Below are 19,892 nucleotides of genomic sequence, written 5' to 3'. Positions count from 1 at the left end.
AAGCTCACCGCAAATTCTTTTTCTGGGAATTAAATCCAGTCCAGATTTGGACACTGGAAAACAAACTATTGACCTACCCAGGATAACCTCTCCAACTACCACCATGCCTCAGTACAGAGAGTAGGAGAATAAAGACAGAGGGATGAGATCCGTGTCCCTCAATGGACTCCAGGGAAAGTTTTACAGCGAGTATAAAAAAAAAAAAAAAGTATTTTCTTTCTTGTCCATTAAGGTACACAGGATACCTTAAACCTCTAGGATATCTAAAATCAGTCCATCTGAGGGAAGGGGGAGGGTGCAACACAGCAAACAAATGCTAACAGTTCCAAGGAAAAAAACAGACTTGGGGACTATAGCTCAAAAAGCTGCCTGAAGGATTTTACGCCAGATGTGGCCATCATATGTGGCTGCAATGTCCACCTGGTAGAACGTGTGAACAGAAGACCATATCAAGCCTTTGAAAATCTGGAAAACAGTTGCTTTAGGTCAAAATGCACAAGAAATATTCACAGGTCTAGTAGATATGCCTTGAGAGGAAAAGGTGGAACTCAATCTTCTAAACCATACGACTTGATTATTGTCTGCCTTAAACACCTACAGATGGTGGAATGGGAAGCCAAAGCACTCCATCTGGAGTTACAAAAGAAAGCAATGCCTGAGAGAGAGACCTCACAGCCTGAACCACATCCAGACAATGGAGGGAAATTTCCTTTTGGTGAATGAAACTGGATAAAAGAAATTAAGAGCAAATATCCTGCTGAAGGTGAAATGCAGAAACTACCTTAACCACTTGCCCACTGGAAGATTTATCCCCATTAATGACCAGACCATTTTTTGCTATACGGTGCTGCATTACTTTAACTGACAATTGCGTGGTCATGCAACGCTGTACATAAATTTATGTAATTTTTCCCCACAAATAGAGCTTTCGTTTGGTGGTATTCTATTGTCACTGGGTTTTATTTTTTGCACTACAAAACAAAAAAATATACCAATTAAAACAAATCTATATATTTTACTTTCTGCTATAAAAAATTCAATTAAAAAAAAATATATAATTTCTTCATAAATTTAGGCCAATATGTATTCTGCTACATATTTTTGGTAAAAAAAAATAATCACAAAAGGCGTATATTGATCGGTCAAGGAAAATCAAGGAGGAAAAAAAAAAAAAGGAAAAGTTGTGGGACCACAGGACCCAGCAAATGTCACATCCATACTCCTGAGACACTAGGCAGAAAAGACTGGAAACCTATAGCAGAGAGGGGGTTTTATACCCAGAGAGGACTGTCCATAGGAGATGCCAAGTCTTTTTCTGTCTAGTATTCTATTCCGGTAGGTTGGGCTATAAAACCTGCTTTGTTTAGGTTAAAGAAGAAGCTGCTATGTCCATCAATGAACATAAGAGAAAATCTGTTTTCACTGTCATTATGGGGTAACTGAGTGTAGATTAATGAGAAAAAAAAATGAATCTAAACAACTGTATTAGGCTGCAACATTACAACATTGAAAAAAAGTGAAGGAAGTCTGAATACTTTATGAATGCACCGTAAATCTTTTCCAGTTAGGATTTAGATCTTTCTAATGAGAAAACTAATGGCAAACCTTTTTTAGCTTTGGTTAGAGTGGAGGGGGAATTAACCGCTTGCCGCCCACAGTAGTTATACTGTGCGGGTGGCAGCTTCAGGCCGAGTGGCATACTGGTACGTTGCGCCCTTTCTTCCAGGGTTTGGGGCAAACATGTGCACGACCATGCCACCATGGCAACCTATACGGTGACTGGACACAGCACTAGTTTGGCAGCTGATTTCAGGCAATGATTTTGGCTGAAGTCAACAGATCGTTTGTGTCCAATCACACACAGAGTTTGAAACACAGAACTCTGTGTCCAGGGAACAGCAAAGCAGGGAAAATAAACAGCCATACAGTATAGTAAAAGCAGCACATATAACACACATTACACATTGATAGGCACACAGTTAACCCTTTGACCCTAGATGCTAACTCCTTTCCAGCCAGTTTCATTAGTACAGTGACAGTATTACCATGGATCACTGTATCAGGGTCACTATTGATGTCATTGTACCTCCCAGCCAGCGTCAGCTAGCGCTAGATTGCCCACCACACTATCAAAGGTCCACTATAATAATTCACTGATCACTGTCATTACTAATAGTTGCGTAAATTCCAGTATATTAGTAATAAATTTAATTTGCGGATAGTGTTGCATGACCGTGCAATTGCCAGTTAAAGTAGCATAGCGAGTAATGCTCTGGTCATGAAGAGGGTAAAACCTTCTGGAGCTCAAACGGTTAAATAAACCCTAGCTTTTTATTGCTGCCTGCATCCCCCTCATTATTTGTCCTGGTGATTAGAACACTGAAGTGAAAGAAAAGTGGAGTTAGCCTTTAACTTGATAGGGTGGAGAGAGAAACTATTTGGTTACCATGCACAGTTGCTCCAGATAATCTCTACTCCAGTTTTGAACTTTCCCTCCATTATGCTCTAAATTTATGAAAGCAGACAATTTGAGAAATTTTATCAAAAGTGAAACTGTTTTTTATTTAAAAATGTTGATTTTTTTTCTTCATATTGTAAAAAATTAAAATATGTTGGTCTTTAACCATTTGCTGCCCGCCCTATGGCCGAATGGTGGGCAGCAAATGTCATCAGCGTTCCGGGTGGACGCCATATGGCGTCCTCCCACACATGCGCAGATTGCGCTCCTGCAGAGTGGCGCGATCTGTCACCGGCCGTGTACCTCGGACACGGCCGATGACAGATCTGAGTATCGGCCCTGTTGCAGGTCCCTTGTGACCTGCTGTGACCAATCACAGCAGGTCACATGACAGTTGTATAGAATGGATGGCTTTATTCATGCCATCCATTGTATACTACTGCCTAGCTGTGAAAGGTCACAGCTAATCACATGCACATTGTCATGTGATTAGCTGTGGCCAAATCACAGCTAAGCACAAAAAAAAACAAAAAAAAAACCCTGAATGAATCGATGTCATTCAGGTAAATGCTTGCTTATAGCAAAGTAATTCTTTGCTATAAGCAAATTGTCTAAAAAAAAAAATAAATACTGATCAATTCCCCAAAGTAGTACAATGTTACTATGGTAACATTGTACTACTTTGGTCATAGTGAAATATGAAAAAAAAATCTTAAAAAAAAATAAAAAAAAATTAATAAAAAAAATATATATAATTTTTTTTTTCATACTGTCACCAGTCAGTGTCCCTGATCACCGCCATGCCAGTTATATGACGACGCTGTACTGCACTGGTGACAATATGTAAAAAAAAAAAAAAATAGTGAAACAACTTCAAAAAACTCGCCATGCCTCTTATGAAGTACGTTGGACTGTCTAATTTGCAAAGAGGGGTCATTTGGGGATATCTGTACTGTTCTGACATTCTTGGACCTCAAGAAATTAGATTGGCCGTTAGTACTTCAGGATTGATCAATTTTCAGATCTATACCATAGTTTGTGAACTCTATAACTTTCCTACAAACTAAAAAATACATCCTAATTTGGGTTATTTTCACCAAAGACATGTAGCAGAATACATCTCGGCCTAAATTTATGAAGAGCAATTATTTATTTGCAAACTTTTATAACAAACAAAGAAAAACCTTTTTTTTTTCAAAATTTTTGGCCTTTTTTTGTTAATTTAGCAAAAAATAAAAACCCCAGTGGTGAGTAAATACCACCAAATGAAACCTCTAGTTGTGTGAAGAAGATGATAAAATTTTAGTTTGGGTACAATGTTGTATGACCGCGCAATTGTCATTCAAAGTGTGAGAGCGCTGAAACCTGAAAAATGGCTTGGGCAGGAAGGTGTAAAATTGCCCGGTATTGAATTGGTTAAAACACAGCTAAAAGAAAGCTCCATCTATATAAAAAAAATTATATAAAGTTAATTTAGTTACAGGACTTTGTAATTGTCAGTCAAACTAACACAGGCCAAAAATAATCTGAAACATGGCTTGAGAAAGAGGGGGGCTGCTAGTGCTGAGGTGGTCAAGTTCTAAAGCAGTGTGTGCATTCTACTTTCTCTTAAAGTGTTACTAAACCCATAACAGTACAATCAGTCTGTATATGCAGTAAAGCATGCTTGTTATACTCACTGTGGAACCTAGGAGGTTATTTTTCCGCATTGTGTAAAAAGGCTGTTTAATCCTGTCTTCTCTGATCCTCCCTTTCTTCTTACACTTTTCCCCAATCCATCTGCTGATGGTATAGAGCCTTGGGGGCAAGCTGCACATGCTCAGTTTTGTGTGTATTGCTAGAGTTTTTTTTTTTTCTTAGGAGAGTGCATGTGATCAGCATAAGACCAATCAGTGCTGTCCAGACAGAGGGTTAGGGGGTTATGCAGCCTCATAGGACAATCGGGGGAGAATGAAAACTCTTCCTACAAGCTTTAGCCAGTGCTCAGCTGCACACTGATAGAAGTCACAAGACTGCTCTAATTGCTGATGGGAAAAGGTATTTAACAGTTTATATTTACTAAAATAATTTAATTTCCACGTATACTGTGGGAAACGAGATATAGTGCATGCAGGGTCCTGGGTTCAGTAACACTTTAAAAATGACAGGAGAGGTATTCCTTGCTGTAAGTAAAATATCAGGCCCATTCCTGTGGTGGACAAGTTTTTTGAGTAAGCATAAACACTGAAAATCTTTATAACAATAAATAATGCTATGTAAATGACTTCCTTCTTACCGAATTTCTGGCTGTTTTTCATTAGAGTTTTTATCTAAACTGTCATTTTCTAATTTCACGCTCCGCTGTTTAGATTCTTCTAAATGATCCATCTTCGAGGTAGATGGGGCCGTTTCTTCCACCCTATGCAACATGAAAACAGTCAACTATGCAGGTTTTTTTTCATACAAGAAAAACACAAATGCCTTGATTTCAGTGACAGTCTGTTTCTCATAACAATATATCGTGCACTCCCTACAGAACCATATAAAATTATAGCTAAATTCCAAATAAATAAAATCATCATTTAAAAACTGCAGTTTGTATTTAATCGGTTTATCTTTGAATAATATTGAAATTTGATGATCTGAATAGTGTAAGTGTGATATATACACACACACATTTACATACACACACACACAGCCATGAAAAAGTATTTGCCCCATATACAGGTGAAACTCAAAAAATTTGAAAATAGTGCAAAAGTTAATTTATTTCTGTAATGCAACTTAAAAGAATAAAATATATGAGATAGACTCATTACATGCAAAGCAAGATAGTTCAAGCCGTGATTTGTCATAATTGTGATGATTATGGCTTACAGCTCATGAAAACCCCAAATCCACAATCTCATAAAATTAGAATATTGTGAAATGGTGCAATATTCTCGGCTCAAAGTGTCCCACTCTAATCAGCTAATTAAGCCATAACACCTGCAAAGGGTTCCTGAGCTTTTAAATGGTCTCTCAGTCTGGTTCAGTAGGAATCACAATCATGGGAAAGACTGCTGACCTGACAGTTGTGCAGAAAACCATCATTGACACCCTCCATAAAGGAGGGAAAGCCTCAAAAGGTAATTTCAAAAGAAGTTGGATGTTCCCAAAGTGCTGTATCAAAGCACATTAATAGAAAGTTGTGTGGAAGTAAAAGGTGCACAAGCAACAGAGACGACCGCAGCCCAAAGAGGATTGTCAGGAAAAGGCCATTCAAAAGTGTTGGGGACTTTCACAAGGAGTGGACTGAGGCTGGAGTCAGTGCATCAAGAGCTAGCACACACAGACGGATCCAGGACATGGGCTTCAAATGTCGTATTCCTCTTGCCAAGTCGCTCCTGAACAACAAACAACGTCAGAAGCGTCTTACCTGGGCTAAAGAAAAACAGACCTGGTCTGTTGCTCAGTGGTCCAAAGTACTCTTGTCTGATGAGAGCAACTTTTGCATCTCATTTGGAAACCACGGACCCAGAGTATGGAGGAAGAATGGAGAGGCACACACTGCAAGATGCTTGAAGTCCAGTGTGAAGTTTCCACAGTCTGTGTTGATTTGGGGAGCCATGTCGTCTGCTGGTGTTGGTCCACTGTGCTTCATTAAGTCCAGGGTCAACGCAGCCATCTACCAGGAGATTTTGGAGCACTTCATGCTTCCTTCCACAGACAAGCTTTATGGGGATGCTGACTTCATTTTCCAGCAGGACTTGGCACCTGCCCACACTGCCAAAAGCACCAAAACCTGGTTCAATGACCTGGGATTACTGTGCTTGATTGGCCAGCAAACTCGCCTGACCTGAACCCCATAGAGAATCTATGGGGCATTGCCAAGAGAAAGATGAGAGACATGAGACCGAACAATGCAGAAGAGCTGAAGGCCGCTATTGAAGCATCCTGGTCTTCCATAACACCTCAGCAGTGCCACAGGCTGATAACTTCCATGCCACGCCGCATTGAGACAGTAATTGCTGCAAAAGGGGCCCAAACCAAGAGGTCCGATATTGTTCTATGTACAATCCTTGTTTTATTGATTGCATGTAATATTCTAATTTTCTGAGATTGTGGATTTGGGGTTTTCATGAGCTGTAAGCCATAATCATCACAATTATGACAACTCACGGCTTGAACTATCTTGCTTTGCATGTAATGAGTCTATCTCATATATTAGTTTCACCTTTTAAGTTGCATTACTGAAATAAATTAACTTTTGCATGATATTCTAATTTTTCGAGTTACACACACACACACACACACACACACACACACACACACACACACACACACACATATATATTCCTAGATTGTAAGCTCCAAGGGGCAGGGCCCTCGAACCCCTCGTGTATTGAATCGTATTGTTACTGTACTGTCTCCCATTGTAATGTAAAGCGTTGAGCAAACTATTGGCGCTATATAAATCCTGTATAATAAAATATATATATATATATACACACACACATATATATATATATATATATATATATATATATATATATATATATATATATACACAGATATACATACATACATAGCCATGAAAAAGTATTTTCCCCCTTCTTTTGCACATTTGTCACACTTAAACTATTCAGATCATCAAATTTCAATATTATTCAAAGATAACCCAAGTAAATACAAAATGCAGTTTTTAAATGATTTTATTTATTAAGGGAAAAAAGCTGTCCAAACCTGCCAGGCCCTATGTGAGAAAGTAATTGCCCAATAAACCCAACAACAGGTTGTGCCATCCTTGGCAGTGGCAACAACTGCAATCAAGCATTTGCGATAACTGGCAACAAGTCTTTCACATCACTGTGGAGGAATTTTGACCCACTCTTCTTTTCAGAATTGTTTTAATTCAGCCACATTGGAGGGTTTTCAGGCATGAATGGCCTGTTTAATAAGGTCATGCCACTGCATCTTAATCAGATTTAAGTCCAGAGCTTGACTAGGCTACTCCAAAACCTTAATTTTGTTTTTTTTTGAGCCATTCAGAAGTGTGCTTTGGATCACTGTCCTGCTGCATAACACAAGTGCGCTTGAGCTCACGAGCTGATGGCCAGCTACAGAAGTGTCTGGTAGAGTGCAGAATTCATGGTTTCATCAATCATCATCCAGGTCCTAAAGCTGCACAGCAGCCTCAGACCATCACTCTACCACCATTTTTGAGTGATGGTATGATGTTCTTTTTATGAAATGCTGTGTTCGTTCAGATGTACTGTAACAGGATGCACACATACCAAAAAACTATTGTCTCATCTGTCCAAAGAAAATGTGCCCAAAAGATTTTGGAATAATCAAGACATTTTTTGGTAAATGTGAGACAAGCCTTTGTGTTCTTTTTGGTCAGCAATGGTTTTTGTTTTGGAACTCTCCCATGGATGCCATTTTTTGTCCAGTCTTTTTTTAATTGTTAAATCATGAACACTGACCTTAACTGAGGCCTGCAGCTCTTTAGATGTTCTGGCTTCTTTTATGACCTCCTGGATAAATAGTCGTCATGCTCTTGGAGTAATTTTGGTAGGCTGGCCACTCCTGGGAAGGTTCACCACTGTTCCACGTTTTCTCCATAAGAGCTCTCACCGTGGTTTGCTGAAATCCTTAGAAATGGCTTTGTAACCCTTTCCAGACTGTCAATTGCTTTGTTTCTCATCTGTTCATGAATTTCTTTACATGTGTGTGAGATGTGTTGGTTTTTGAGATCTTTGTCAGACAGCATTTAAGTGATTTTTTGATTCAACAGGTCTGGCAGTAATCAGGCCTGGGTGTGGCAACTGAAATTTAACTCAGCTTTCCCAAAAAATGTTGATTCATGATTTAGCAGGGGGACAATTACTTTTCCACATAGGGCCAGGCAAGTTTGCACCTTTTTTCCCCTAATACATGAAATAATTTAAAAACTACATTTTGTATTTACTCTGGCTATCTTTGTGTAATAAAATTTGTTTGATGATCTGAATCATTTAAGTGTGGCAAATATGTGTGCGCATGTGTAAGTATGCATATTAGTGGACTGCAAGTAGTGAAGAAGCATTGTTTGCAGAAAAAGAGATTTTTCATTATTGACCATTTTTTAAATTTACACTGTGCCTCTCAGAAAGAGTGCTATTAATTAAACTAGGTTGCAAGTCCCGCTTGATTGAGCCTACCGCCAGCTTCATATTTTACATTATTTTTTCATGGATTAAACCATGGCTAATAACACACACGCATATATATATATATATATATATACATACATACATATACACACACACTAGATTTTATATTTATATATATATATATATATATATATATATATATATATATATATATACACACACACACACACACACACACACACACACACACACACACAATCTCACAAAAGTGAGTACACCCCTCACATTTTTGTAAATATTTTATTATATATTTTCATGTGACATCACTGAGGAAATTACACTTTGCGACATTGTAGTGAGTGTACAGCTTGTATATAAAACAGTGTAAATTTGCTGTCCCCTCAAAATAACTCAACACGCAGCCATTAAAGTCTAAACCGCTGGCAACAAAAGTGAGTACACCCCTAAGTGAAAATGTCCAAATTAGGCCCAATTAGCCATTTTCCCTTCCTGGTGTCATGTGACTCGTTAGTGTTACAAGGTTTCAGGTGTGAATGGGGAGCTGTTGCTCTACATAAAGATTGCCTAGGCTATAAGAAGATTGCCAAGACCCTGAAATTGAGCTGCAGCATGGTGGCCAAGACCATACAGCGGTTTAACAGGACAGGTTCTACTCAGAACAGGCCTCGCCATGGTTGACCAAAGGAGTTGAGTGCACGTGCTCAGACTCATATCCAGAGGTTGTCTTTGGGAAATAGACGTACGAGTGCTGCCAGCATTGCTGCAGAGGTTGAAGGAGTGGGGGGTCAGCCTGTCAGTGCTCAGACCATACACAGCACACTGCATCAAAATTGGTCTGCATGGCTGTCGTTCCAGAAGGAAGCCTCTTCTAAAGATGATGCAAAAGAAAGCCCGCAAACAGTTTGCTGAAGACAAGCAGACTAAGGACATGGATTACTGGAACCATGTCCTGTGGTGTGATGACTCCAAGATAAACTTATTTGGTTCAGATGGTATCCAGCGTGTGTGGCAGCAACCAGGTGAGGCATACAAAGACAAGTGTGTCTTGCCTACAGTCAAGCATTGTGGTGGGAGTCTCATGGTCTGGGGCTGCATGAGTGCTACCGGCACTGGGGAGCTACAGTCCATTGAGGGAACCATGAATGCGAACATGTACTGTGACATACTGAAGTAGAGCATGATCCCCTGCCTTCAGAGACTGGGCCACATGATAACAACCCCAAACACACCTCCATGACTACCACGCTAAAGAAGCTGACGGTAAAGGTGATGGACTGGCCAAGCATGTCTCCAGACCTAAACCCTATTGAGCATCTGTGGGGCATCCTCAAACGTAAGATGGAGGCGCGCAAGGTCTCTAACATCCACCAGCTCCGTGATGTTGTCATGGAGGAGTGGAAGAGGACGCCAGTGGCAACCTGTGAAGCTCTGGTGAACTCCATGCCCAAGAGGGTTAAGGCAGTGCTAGAAAATAATGGTGGCCACACAAAATATTGACACTTTGTGCCCAATTTGGACATTTTTACTTAGGGGTATACTTACTTTTGTTGCCAGCGGTTTAGACATTAATGGCTGTGTGGTGAGTTATTTTGAGGGGACAGCAAATTTACAATGTTACCAAGCTGTACACTCACTACTTTATATTGTAAGAAACTGTCATTTCTTTAGTGTTGTCACATGAAAAGATATAATAAAATATATAAAAGAATGTGAGGGGTGCGCGCGCACACACACACACACACACACACACACACACACAGATACCTTTTTTTTATTAGCCCACACACTGAAAAAGTGTAATAGGTGCTTCTACTGAGGTGAGGTGCTTTTAGCATCTCTGATAATACCATAAACAGCTACTGAAAAGACAATGAACCTTGAAGACCATGTGGACCGACTGCTTTAGCAGTAGTTTCCACAATGCAGCACTTACTCCAGACTTCGCTACACATATGCACCTACATAAGACACGTGCAGGTTATGAGATAAGCATTCAGTAAACCATCACAACTCAAATTTAACCACACAGCCATTTTCACCCATTCAATAAGGGGATCAACCACAGCAGTGGGATTTTGACCATTCAAACACGGTTTGACAAAGAAAACTCACATCCTGGGCTGGGTGATGGGCATTACCTGCCATAGAGAACAGAGCTCCAGAAAGGGCTTACAACTGCTTAGTGGTTGGGTTTTTGAAGACAGGTGCATCCGCCAAGAAATACTAAGCATCTTGTTAAGACAGCAAGTAGCCAGATCCACAGTTATAATGGACTATTTTTGTACAAAATACTCACTAAACAGATATTAGACTAATAAGTGCTTGGGGTGGGATGGAGGGGTAAATAACTTTATCAGGAAGTTTTCAATCTCCATACAGAAATAGAAAAGCAGGTGCAATGGAAAAGTCTTTGCAGACTTAGGAGTTTTAAACAACCCAGGGCCAAAGACAACACTGGTAGAAGCAAAATGGCGATCATGTAGTTTAAGAATGAACACATCAATAATAGACAAAACAGACTCTTCGTTTGGGATTAATAGCAGACTACAACTTCTCAGGGGTAAGCTCATCAGCCAAGTACTGGAGAAACTCAAAATCAGTTTCTGTGGCTGATGGCTTGGAAACTGCTAAGACAGCAGACAAATCAGATACAGATTCTGCAGGAAAGGGTGTAGGGATGTGCTTGTGTTTTTTTCAGAGTCAGCAAATAACCGGGTGATCTGGGCTATAATGGCAGAAAAACCTTAGCTGAACCTTAGCAGCCCCAGAGTAGAACGAGAGCTGGGAGCACCCAGTACAATGCCCCATATGGCTCTATGTAAACAGAACAGAGATGTTTCTTTGATGGTGTATGATAGGAAAGCTCAGTAGCGGGCAACTTTCCACCTGATGGATGACAACAAACCTGATGCTCGTTCCACTTAACCCACTCATTAAGTAAGTCTTCAGGGATATGAATGCACTAAGGCAATGCCAACAGTTCAGGACTTGGAAAGCCCTTTGCAGTTATCTTTTACCAAAACAGAGCCTGGCTAGAGCCCCATGAAGTGCCAAGTGCCAAAAGGACATCCGCTTTTGCAGCCAAATTGGGATAACACATACAGTACTGTATATTTGTTACATGTTGCCATTCAAATAGCATAAACTATAATATATTTAAAATATGCAGCTTACCCTTTCAAATGCTCTATTCTAGACTCTGCAGCAAGGAAAAATCATAGATCCTAATCCAAGCTCTCGGTTTTTGAAGGGAACAGCTGTGTTTGCCATAACTAGCCCTGTCTGTACTGTGTAGGCAGATGTTTGATATCAATTGTAACTAGACTTGAACACAGTCCTAAAAAGGGTCAAAGGTTTTGAGGCTAGCCTTCTTGCTTTGTATGATAGCGAGAACATTGTTCAAAAAAACCCAAATAAACAGTGATGGCACACGATAAATATACAAAAAAAGGAGGTATCTGCTGAGCAGGCACCATTTCCCCTGGGTCAGATGCAACCAACTGGGGAAGACTAGCTGCTGTTTTTGCATACCTGTGCTATAAGAGGGGGTGGCAAGGCTGGAATGTGAAGTTCTGCCCAAGACAGATCTGTTTTACTTCTCTTGTAGTGAAAATACCTTTTGGCTCCTCTCTTATGGTTTATGTATGCCACTGCTGTGATGTTGCATGAATACATCTGGATCAAATGATCCTCCAACCAGGTGAGTCCAGTGCAGTAGAGACAGCCCAATTGCTTGAAACTTTATGAATGTTGACCTGGAGATATGATGCCTCCGACATCCAAGTTTCCCTTACAGTGACAGTATGCCCAGAATTCCCCCGCAGCCTGACAGGCTAACAATCATTGTGAGGATCTACGAAATACAGGAAGGAAAGAATTCCTTGACTACAGAGCCAGATTCTAAGCCACACAAAACCTGCTACTAGGCGTCAGAAGAATCAGTATTTCCAAAGTTTTGACTGATTTGTCTCACTACAACAGAATGTTGTGTTACAGGGAGTTGGAATGAAACTAGGCAAATGGGATTGCCTTGAGGGAAGCTGCCATCAGCCCCAAGAGTCAGGTGACTTCTGGACTGGAAAGTACAGTACTGGAAACAGAGTTTGTAGCTGTTTAGGACTAGATTCAGATATACCAGTGTGAGATGGTTCTAAAGGGTCCACCTGAACATCTGCAAGAGCTACATTGTCCCCCCAAAAATGTGCCCTCAGTAGGAAGGTCATCTAGGTATCCCACACTGGGAATACTCATGGCAAAGCTAGCAACAGAGTAGGAACTAAGTGATCACAAACAATGGCCACAAAGTGGACGTGCAAAGGGCCCACAGAATAGCGTAGGAAATAAAATCATAAAATGATTATGGCAGAAAAAAGACTGAGTGGTCCATCAAGTCTGCCTATTTTTTTTTTTTTTTCGTTATGAACTGAGAAATGGCTGAAAGAAAAAACTCCATAAAGAGTACCTATTAACTGCCCATGCTATCATATAGGGGGGCTTGTTAGCCCACTTCTGATAGCAATAGAGTTTAAAAAATGTAAAAGGTGTAAAGTGAAAAAATAAAATATTAAATAAATAAAAATGTATTAAAATTCCTAAAGCATCCTGTCACCCCCCCCCCCAATATAAAAAATGTGCAGTGTAAGTTGAGCATGTGTATGTAAACATCAATTGCGTCACATATGAGCTGTTGTCACGACTACTGAAAAGAGACCAATAAGTCTAGGGTCATAATTCAGTTAACTTTAAACTGATGACCTGTAAAGCATTGCCTATGAAAAATTTGGGTACCATGGTGGTGTCCATTTACTCATCGCAGCCTCTTTTTTTTATATCTTACCAAAAAACTAGGTAAAATGTGCTTGAACTTAAACTCAATTTAGTGTATTTTTTCCTGAAAATATCCGTTTGTCAAATAGCTGCGCAAATATCATGCAAGACAGAAAATTGCAACTACCACAATTTTATTCTACGTGGTATCTGCTTTCAGAAAATATAAACTTTTTTTGCACAGTAATTTCTAAAAAAAAAAAAAAATGCAGATTTTACATCTGCGCAATAAATGAAAAAATTGCCCTGGTAGGCAAGTAGTTCAAGACACGTAAACCTCCACCATGATGGTAGTTGGTTTGTTAAAGCAGGACACTGCCAGATCCACAAAGAGGGAAGAGCACTTTTTAACAGTTATTCTCAAACTGATACAAGGCTGATAAATGCTTGGAAGGTACAAACACCTTGTCATGGTGTATCCAGTCTCTGTAAAATAAACCTTAACACTGCCAATACCACGTTGTTACTAAGAAAAAAACCTTTTTGCTAAAAAATTACCGTACATCCATAGTGAGTCCAATTGATTATAAATTATTTGTTTTTTTTTTATTAATATTTTATTAAGTTTTACATTTTATCTCTTCCATCAGTTAAAATTTCAATATAACTTAGTTCATTGTTTTCACCCAACATACAAAAAATACAAACTTCCCCTTCCCCCCTCCCTATCCCACACCTTGCCTTCCCCTTCCTCCCCACCTCTCAGCATCCTCTCTCTCTCTTTTGGAGTTCTAAGGTATTCATGTATTTTTCTTTCCTATACAATTTCAATTAATTTAACCTTAAACTCCTCCCACTTTTTCAATTTCACACGAAAACACTCCACTTTATCCTCATCTATATGGTATAGTTCTTCCATCCTATCTGATCTACCTTTTTAATCCAGTCCGATATTCTTGGTGCTTCCTGTTCCATCCAGAATTTCATAATCAAACCCTTTGCTGCATTAATATAGTGCAATAACCCAGAATTTGTATACCTTTCAATTGTTAACTCTGTTCCATGTAAGCGACATACCCCTGGTTCCTTTAGTATTTTTATCCCACTTATTTCTTGTGTCAAGTGAAGTACTTCTTCCCAATATTTTTGAATTTTGTAACATTCCCACCAAATGTGACCTACAACCCCTCCAACATAAAGGCGATATATCCCTATTTTGTTTGTGTACTATATTTGGTGTCATATACCACCTCGCCAAACATTTATAGTTTAACTCTACCTCTTTCATGCACACATTACCGTGTGTTAACTTATAAACTTTTTTTGTTTATCCTCTATTTTTATTCCTAATTCCCTCTCCCATCTCTCCATATATGCAGGTACCGTATTTGTTGTTAAATTAGTAAGAATTTAAAATTTTCAAAGTTCCATGTTTCCCATCTCCCCATGTACTAAACAAATTTGCAAATGGGTTCCATTGTTCTTTCTTCCTTAGGGGCCTAGGAAGTTTTTCTATGAAATGTTTTATTTGTAGATACCACCACTCATCTACTTTAGTGAACAACTCCCTCTTCTTCTTCAATTCTACTAAGGGACAAATTTCCTCGCCTTTCATTAGGTCTCTTAATTGAGCATCTCCCTGCAATCTTTTCATTCCCCAGTGGAAAAAAAACTGTTTACAATAGGCATCAACATATAGTTATATTCCTATCCCATCAGTTTGTGCATTATGTCCCAAGCTCTCAAAACAATTCTTGTAAATACACTTGTACTTTCTATCACTCCGCGAACGTGAGGTGGCAACCATATTATCCTATCCATATGTGTTTTACTTAGAGTGTTTTCTATATTTATCCAACTTTTCCCCTGTGAATTATGTGTCCAATCAAAAATTTGTGCTATCAATACTACATTATAATATCTTCTGAAACCAGGTACACCTAAACCCTCGTTTTCTTTGTCTCTAGTTAGAACTTCATAATTTATTCTAGGTTTTTTTTATTTCTCCATATGAATTTTAGCATAATTGTTTTCATCATCCTAAAATACAGTCCTGGCAGCTTTATTGGGATCATCTGGAATTTATATAACATTTTTGGGATGATTACCATTTTAATTAAATTTATTCATCCTATCCACGACATTCCACCTATCCCAAATTTTCTCATTTCATCTTTAATTTCGTTTAATAAAGGAATATAATTTACTTTGTATAGATTATTCACAGAGACAGCTAAATTTATTCCTAAATATTTTAGTTCTTTTTCCTTCCAAGAGAAAGAAAATTTCCTTTGCAAGGCCTCTCTCTCTCCACTTGGAAGATTTATATTGAAGATTTCTGTTTTAGTTGGGTTAATTTTCAAGTTAGACAACTCCCCATATTCCTTCAGTGTTTTCATTAAATTGGGTAATGTTATCCTTGGGTTACCTACATAGAAGAGCATGTCGTCGGCATATTCCGCAACTTTATGCTCTGTCTCTCCTATCCTAATTCCCTTAATATCTGTATTTTTCCTTATTTTCTCTAAAAGGTATTCTAAGGACAGGACAAACAGCAGGTGTGACAAAGCGCATCCCTGACGTGTTCCATTATACATCTTAAAGCTCTCTGATATTTCCCCGTTAACCTTTATTGCAGCTGATGGTTGACTGTACAATTTCCCTATCCATATTCTCATTCTAGGACCCATCCCCAGGATTTTCAGTGTATCCAACATATACCCCCAGTCTACTCTGTCAAACGCTTTTTCAGCATCTACAGACAGTAACAATACAGGGAATTTTTCTCTTTTACATTTTTGTATGAGCATTATTGATCCATTATCCCTACCCAGTCTTCCAGGGACAAACCCCACTTGATCCATATGGATCCACTCCGGCATTAGCTCCTTCAACCTACTTGCCAGCACTTTTGCATACAGTTTGGTATCTATGTTTAGTAGGGATATCGGCCTATAACTAGAACACTGTGTACTATCTTTCCCTTCTTTTGGTATTATTGTGGTATGGGCCTGGAGGGATTCCTCCCTCATTTCCATCTCCCCTCCCAATGCATTCATGTACATAGTTAATTTAGGTATCAATTGATCTTTAAATTTCTTATAGTATCTCACAGTATACCCATCCGGTCCTGGACTTTTCCCTGCCATAGTACTCTTCAATGCACTATAGATTTCTTCTTCTGTTATTGATCTCTCTAGGGATATTAACTGCTCTTCTCTCAATTTCGGTAACCCAGCCTCTTCTAGGTATGTCTGTCTTTTTTTACTTTTCTTCCTCATCTCTTATGGACTGTTGGGGATTGATATTATATTATTTACTATAATAATCTTTAAAGACTTTTGCAATATTTTTGGTAGAATATTTTAGTTCTCCTTCGTTATCTCTTATTTTCTCTATATAGTTCCTACCTTTCTTTTTTCTTTGAGCTCTCATTAGGAATTTTCCTGGTCTATCTCCCCCACCGATATTTTTCACTACTCATCTCATTAAACACTCTCCTTTTTTCTTCCTCCATTAATTTATTTAGTTCTTCTCATTTTTCCAATACCTTCTGCTTATTCTTTTTTGTTATATTCCTTTTATGCACCTGTTCTAATTCAAATAATTCTCTATTAAGTGTATTAATTCTCTTTCCTTTTTCTTTTTTTACCCCAATCGCTATTAAGATTCCTCTAATACATGCATTGTGGGCTTCCCGTACAGTCGCCACCGACACCTCCTCAGTCTCATTTCTTTCTAAATATAATTTTATTTCTCTTTCAGTTATCTGTTCCGTCTCCTGATCCTGAAGAAGGGTTTCATTTAATCTCCACGTATTTACTTTTTCTTGTTCTCTTCCCCATTTTAACTTTATTGTGACAGGTGCATGATCGGATAGCGTTATAGTTTCTATCTTTGCTTTCACCAAAGATTCTATAATCTCTGTCCCTTAGATTTTTAATTCTCTAACTATCCACCAACTAACAATATTGTATTGTTTTCCTTAATTCTTTAAAATGTTTGTTACCCTCTCTCAACACATGAGAAGTCGAGTCAAGCTGTGGTTCCATGCAACAATTAATCTCCTGCCACAATTAGTTTATCTTTTTTAAAATCTAATAGCTTCTTCAGTATGTTCTTTAGGTAGGTCTCTGATTTTTTATTGGAGCAATAAATATTTGCCAATGTACATTCTACCTCTTGCAATTTCTCCTTTAAGAATAAAAATCTCCCCTCCGGATCCTCCATTTTATCTTCCAAACAAAACCTTAAATTTTTCGCAAACCCAATTGCCACCCCTTTAGCACGTTAAATTGGGGAGTCTGCATCATACCATAATGGGTAGTGCTTAGAATGTAATTTCACATTTGTTTCTTGTATTAGATGAGTTTCCTGTATAAACACTACCTCAGTAAATCTTTTTTGTATTTCTCTAAGTATCTTAAATCTTTTCTCCCAACTATTTAGCCCTTTAACATTGTAAGTCATAAAATTAACCTCCTCCATTAATATATATATTTTCCATTCTTTCCCCACGGTTCTCCCTAGTTCTTTTATTAACTTTATTTTTGCGGAGTATCACCCTTATCCCGTTACCCTCCCCCCCCCACCCTCAATTTCCCCTTCCCTCTCCTCCCACCACCCTCCCCATCCCTTAGGCTACCTTTTTGCCTACAAATCATTCGTGGTCTCTATACCACCCTTGATTCAAGTTTAAGGTGGTGCTCCGACCACGGACGGTTTGCCAGCCACCTATCCTCCTTCGTGCCCTGTCACTCACTATATCTAATGCATCTTCGATGATCCTTCTATATGGAAGGACTGAAGCTAAATAAAGAAGAGGAGAGGGTAGAAAAAAAACCCCTCTCCCCTCCTCCTCCTTTCTATTCTCAATTCTTCCTTTCAACTACCTGCCAATTTTCTTTTCCCATAGCCCCTCTCTCTCCTTCCTCCTCTTCCCACCCAGGTATCACCATTTTCTCTAATTCAAGTCTCTCACAAAAGTCTCTCATATCTTCAGGAAATCTTAGTCTTGCTGTCCGTCCATTTTTCCATCCGATCAAACACGCCGGGAAGCCCCATCTATATTGCACATTTTGCTTCTTCATCTGCTCTAATAATGGTTTCAGAGATCTCCTTGTCAGTGTCTCTACAGCTAGATCTGAAAAAATCTGAATATTTATTTCTCCATACTTAATCGATGCTCTTCCTTTTATTTTCTTCCATATCACTTCTTTATCCCCAAGATTATGGAATCGCACAATTATATCTCTTGATTTTTCTTTACCCCCTTCTTGTTGGAGCTTTCCTATTCTATACACACTGTCCAATTTAAGCGTCACTGATATCTGTCCATTATAGTATTCAGGATTTTACATATTCCCATTAGGTCTTCACCGTGTGAAATCTCTGGTACTCCTCTTATCCTTCGATTACATCTCCTATCCCTATTTTCTTGATTCACTATCCTATATAGCTTTCTTTGTTCTTTTCTCAGTTCTAGCGTCCGCTTTTCTAGTTTCAAAATAGTTTGGGCCTGTTCTTCCATTTTTCCCTCTGTTTCTTCCACTTTTCCCTCTGTTTCTTCCACTCTTGCTTTTTGCCCCAAATCTTTCTGTATTATCGCCATCTCTTGTTTTATTGATTTTTCAAGGCTTTGAAACATTTCTGCTATTTCTCTTTTGTTTGGCATTTTTAGTTCCTTTTCTTGTTCTACCACCTCCACTCTCTCTCCTCTTTTTTGACCACTATCAGCAATTTCCAGGGATAGTCTAGGACTTTCTTCCATACGGATTTCCATCACACTCCTTTCACTTAGTCCTTGTGAGCTCTACAATACAGAAAGTACAAAAATGAGGTCCCAAGGACTGTGTGCCTTGCACGAAGGAATGTATCAAGGAATGTGAAACAATCCATCTCTGAAAAACAGATTGCCAAAGCCAAAATATGACCCTTGATTGTACTCAAGACCAGTTCAAAATCAACTCCAGATTGGCGAAAACCAAGATGTGACCCACAACATACTTGCCAGAAAGAATTTCCCTACCCTCATACTAAAAATAAAGATTTCCAAATACTTTGGTAAGCTTCCTTGAAGATACTTTCTGAGCCTTCAGTAGCATAGGAAGGAATGAATCAATTCCCCTGTCCCTCAAGACCCTGGCTACATCCATGCTGTTTAGAGGATGGAGGGTTGGGCCTTGTGATGGAAGCTTAAGACGATCTGGAAAAAATCAAAGGGTAGTCCATTGACACATTCACAATGTCAGAGTACCAAGTTACCCTGGAATTCAGAGCTGGGGCCAAGACTGACTTCTGTAATTTCAGAATCCAACTGAACCTTTCCAGAGTGCATTGTGTGAGACACATTGGTCTCCAGCAAAGAAGCAGATTGCTCCTTCAGACAGGAAGTTGTCCTGATATCCTATAATAGGGATAACCGGAGTAAACTAAAGCCCCAAAACTGCGAGCTGTGGACCAAACCAACTGCCAGGCCACAAACTGAAAATAGCGGCCCTCCCTGCAGAGACCATTGGTGTAGTGGAAAA

General features: G+C 39.0%; 1 protein-coding gene across 4 annotated transcripts in view; it reads right to left on the bottom strand.

Moving 5' to 3' along the window:
* Positions 1-19,892, bottom strand: part of LOC149451185 (serine/threonine-protein phosphatase 6 regulatory subunit 1-like) — a 280,567-nt gene that overhangs the window by 14,037 nt on the left and 246,638 nt on the right. For 2 of the 4 annotated variants that reach the window (XM_089691023.1, XM_089691025.1), the window contains one exon: positions 4,734-4,856. In XM_089691023.1, coding sequence (XP_089547149.1) covers positions 4,734-4,856 — 123 coding nt within the window. Of the gene's footprint in view, positions 1-4,729; positions 4,857-19,892 lie in introns of those variants that run through there. The other 2 variants (XM_089691024.1, XM_089691026.1) reach the window with 1 other exon arrangement.

The sequence above is a fragment of the Staurois parvus genome, unplaced genomic scaffold (genome assembly GCF_062004578.1).
Source record: "Staurois parvus isolate SC_StPar_1 unplaced genomic scaffold, SC_StPar_1.0 ptg000548l, whole genome shotgun sequence".
Classification (NCBI taxonomy): Eukaryota; Metazoa; Chordata; class Amphibia; order Anura; family Ranidae; genus Staurois; species Staurois parvus.
This window is presented reverse-complemented; position numbering and strand designations above follow the sequence as displayed.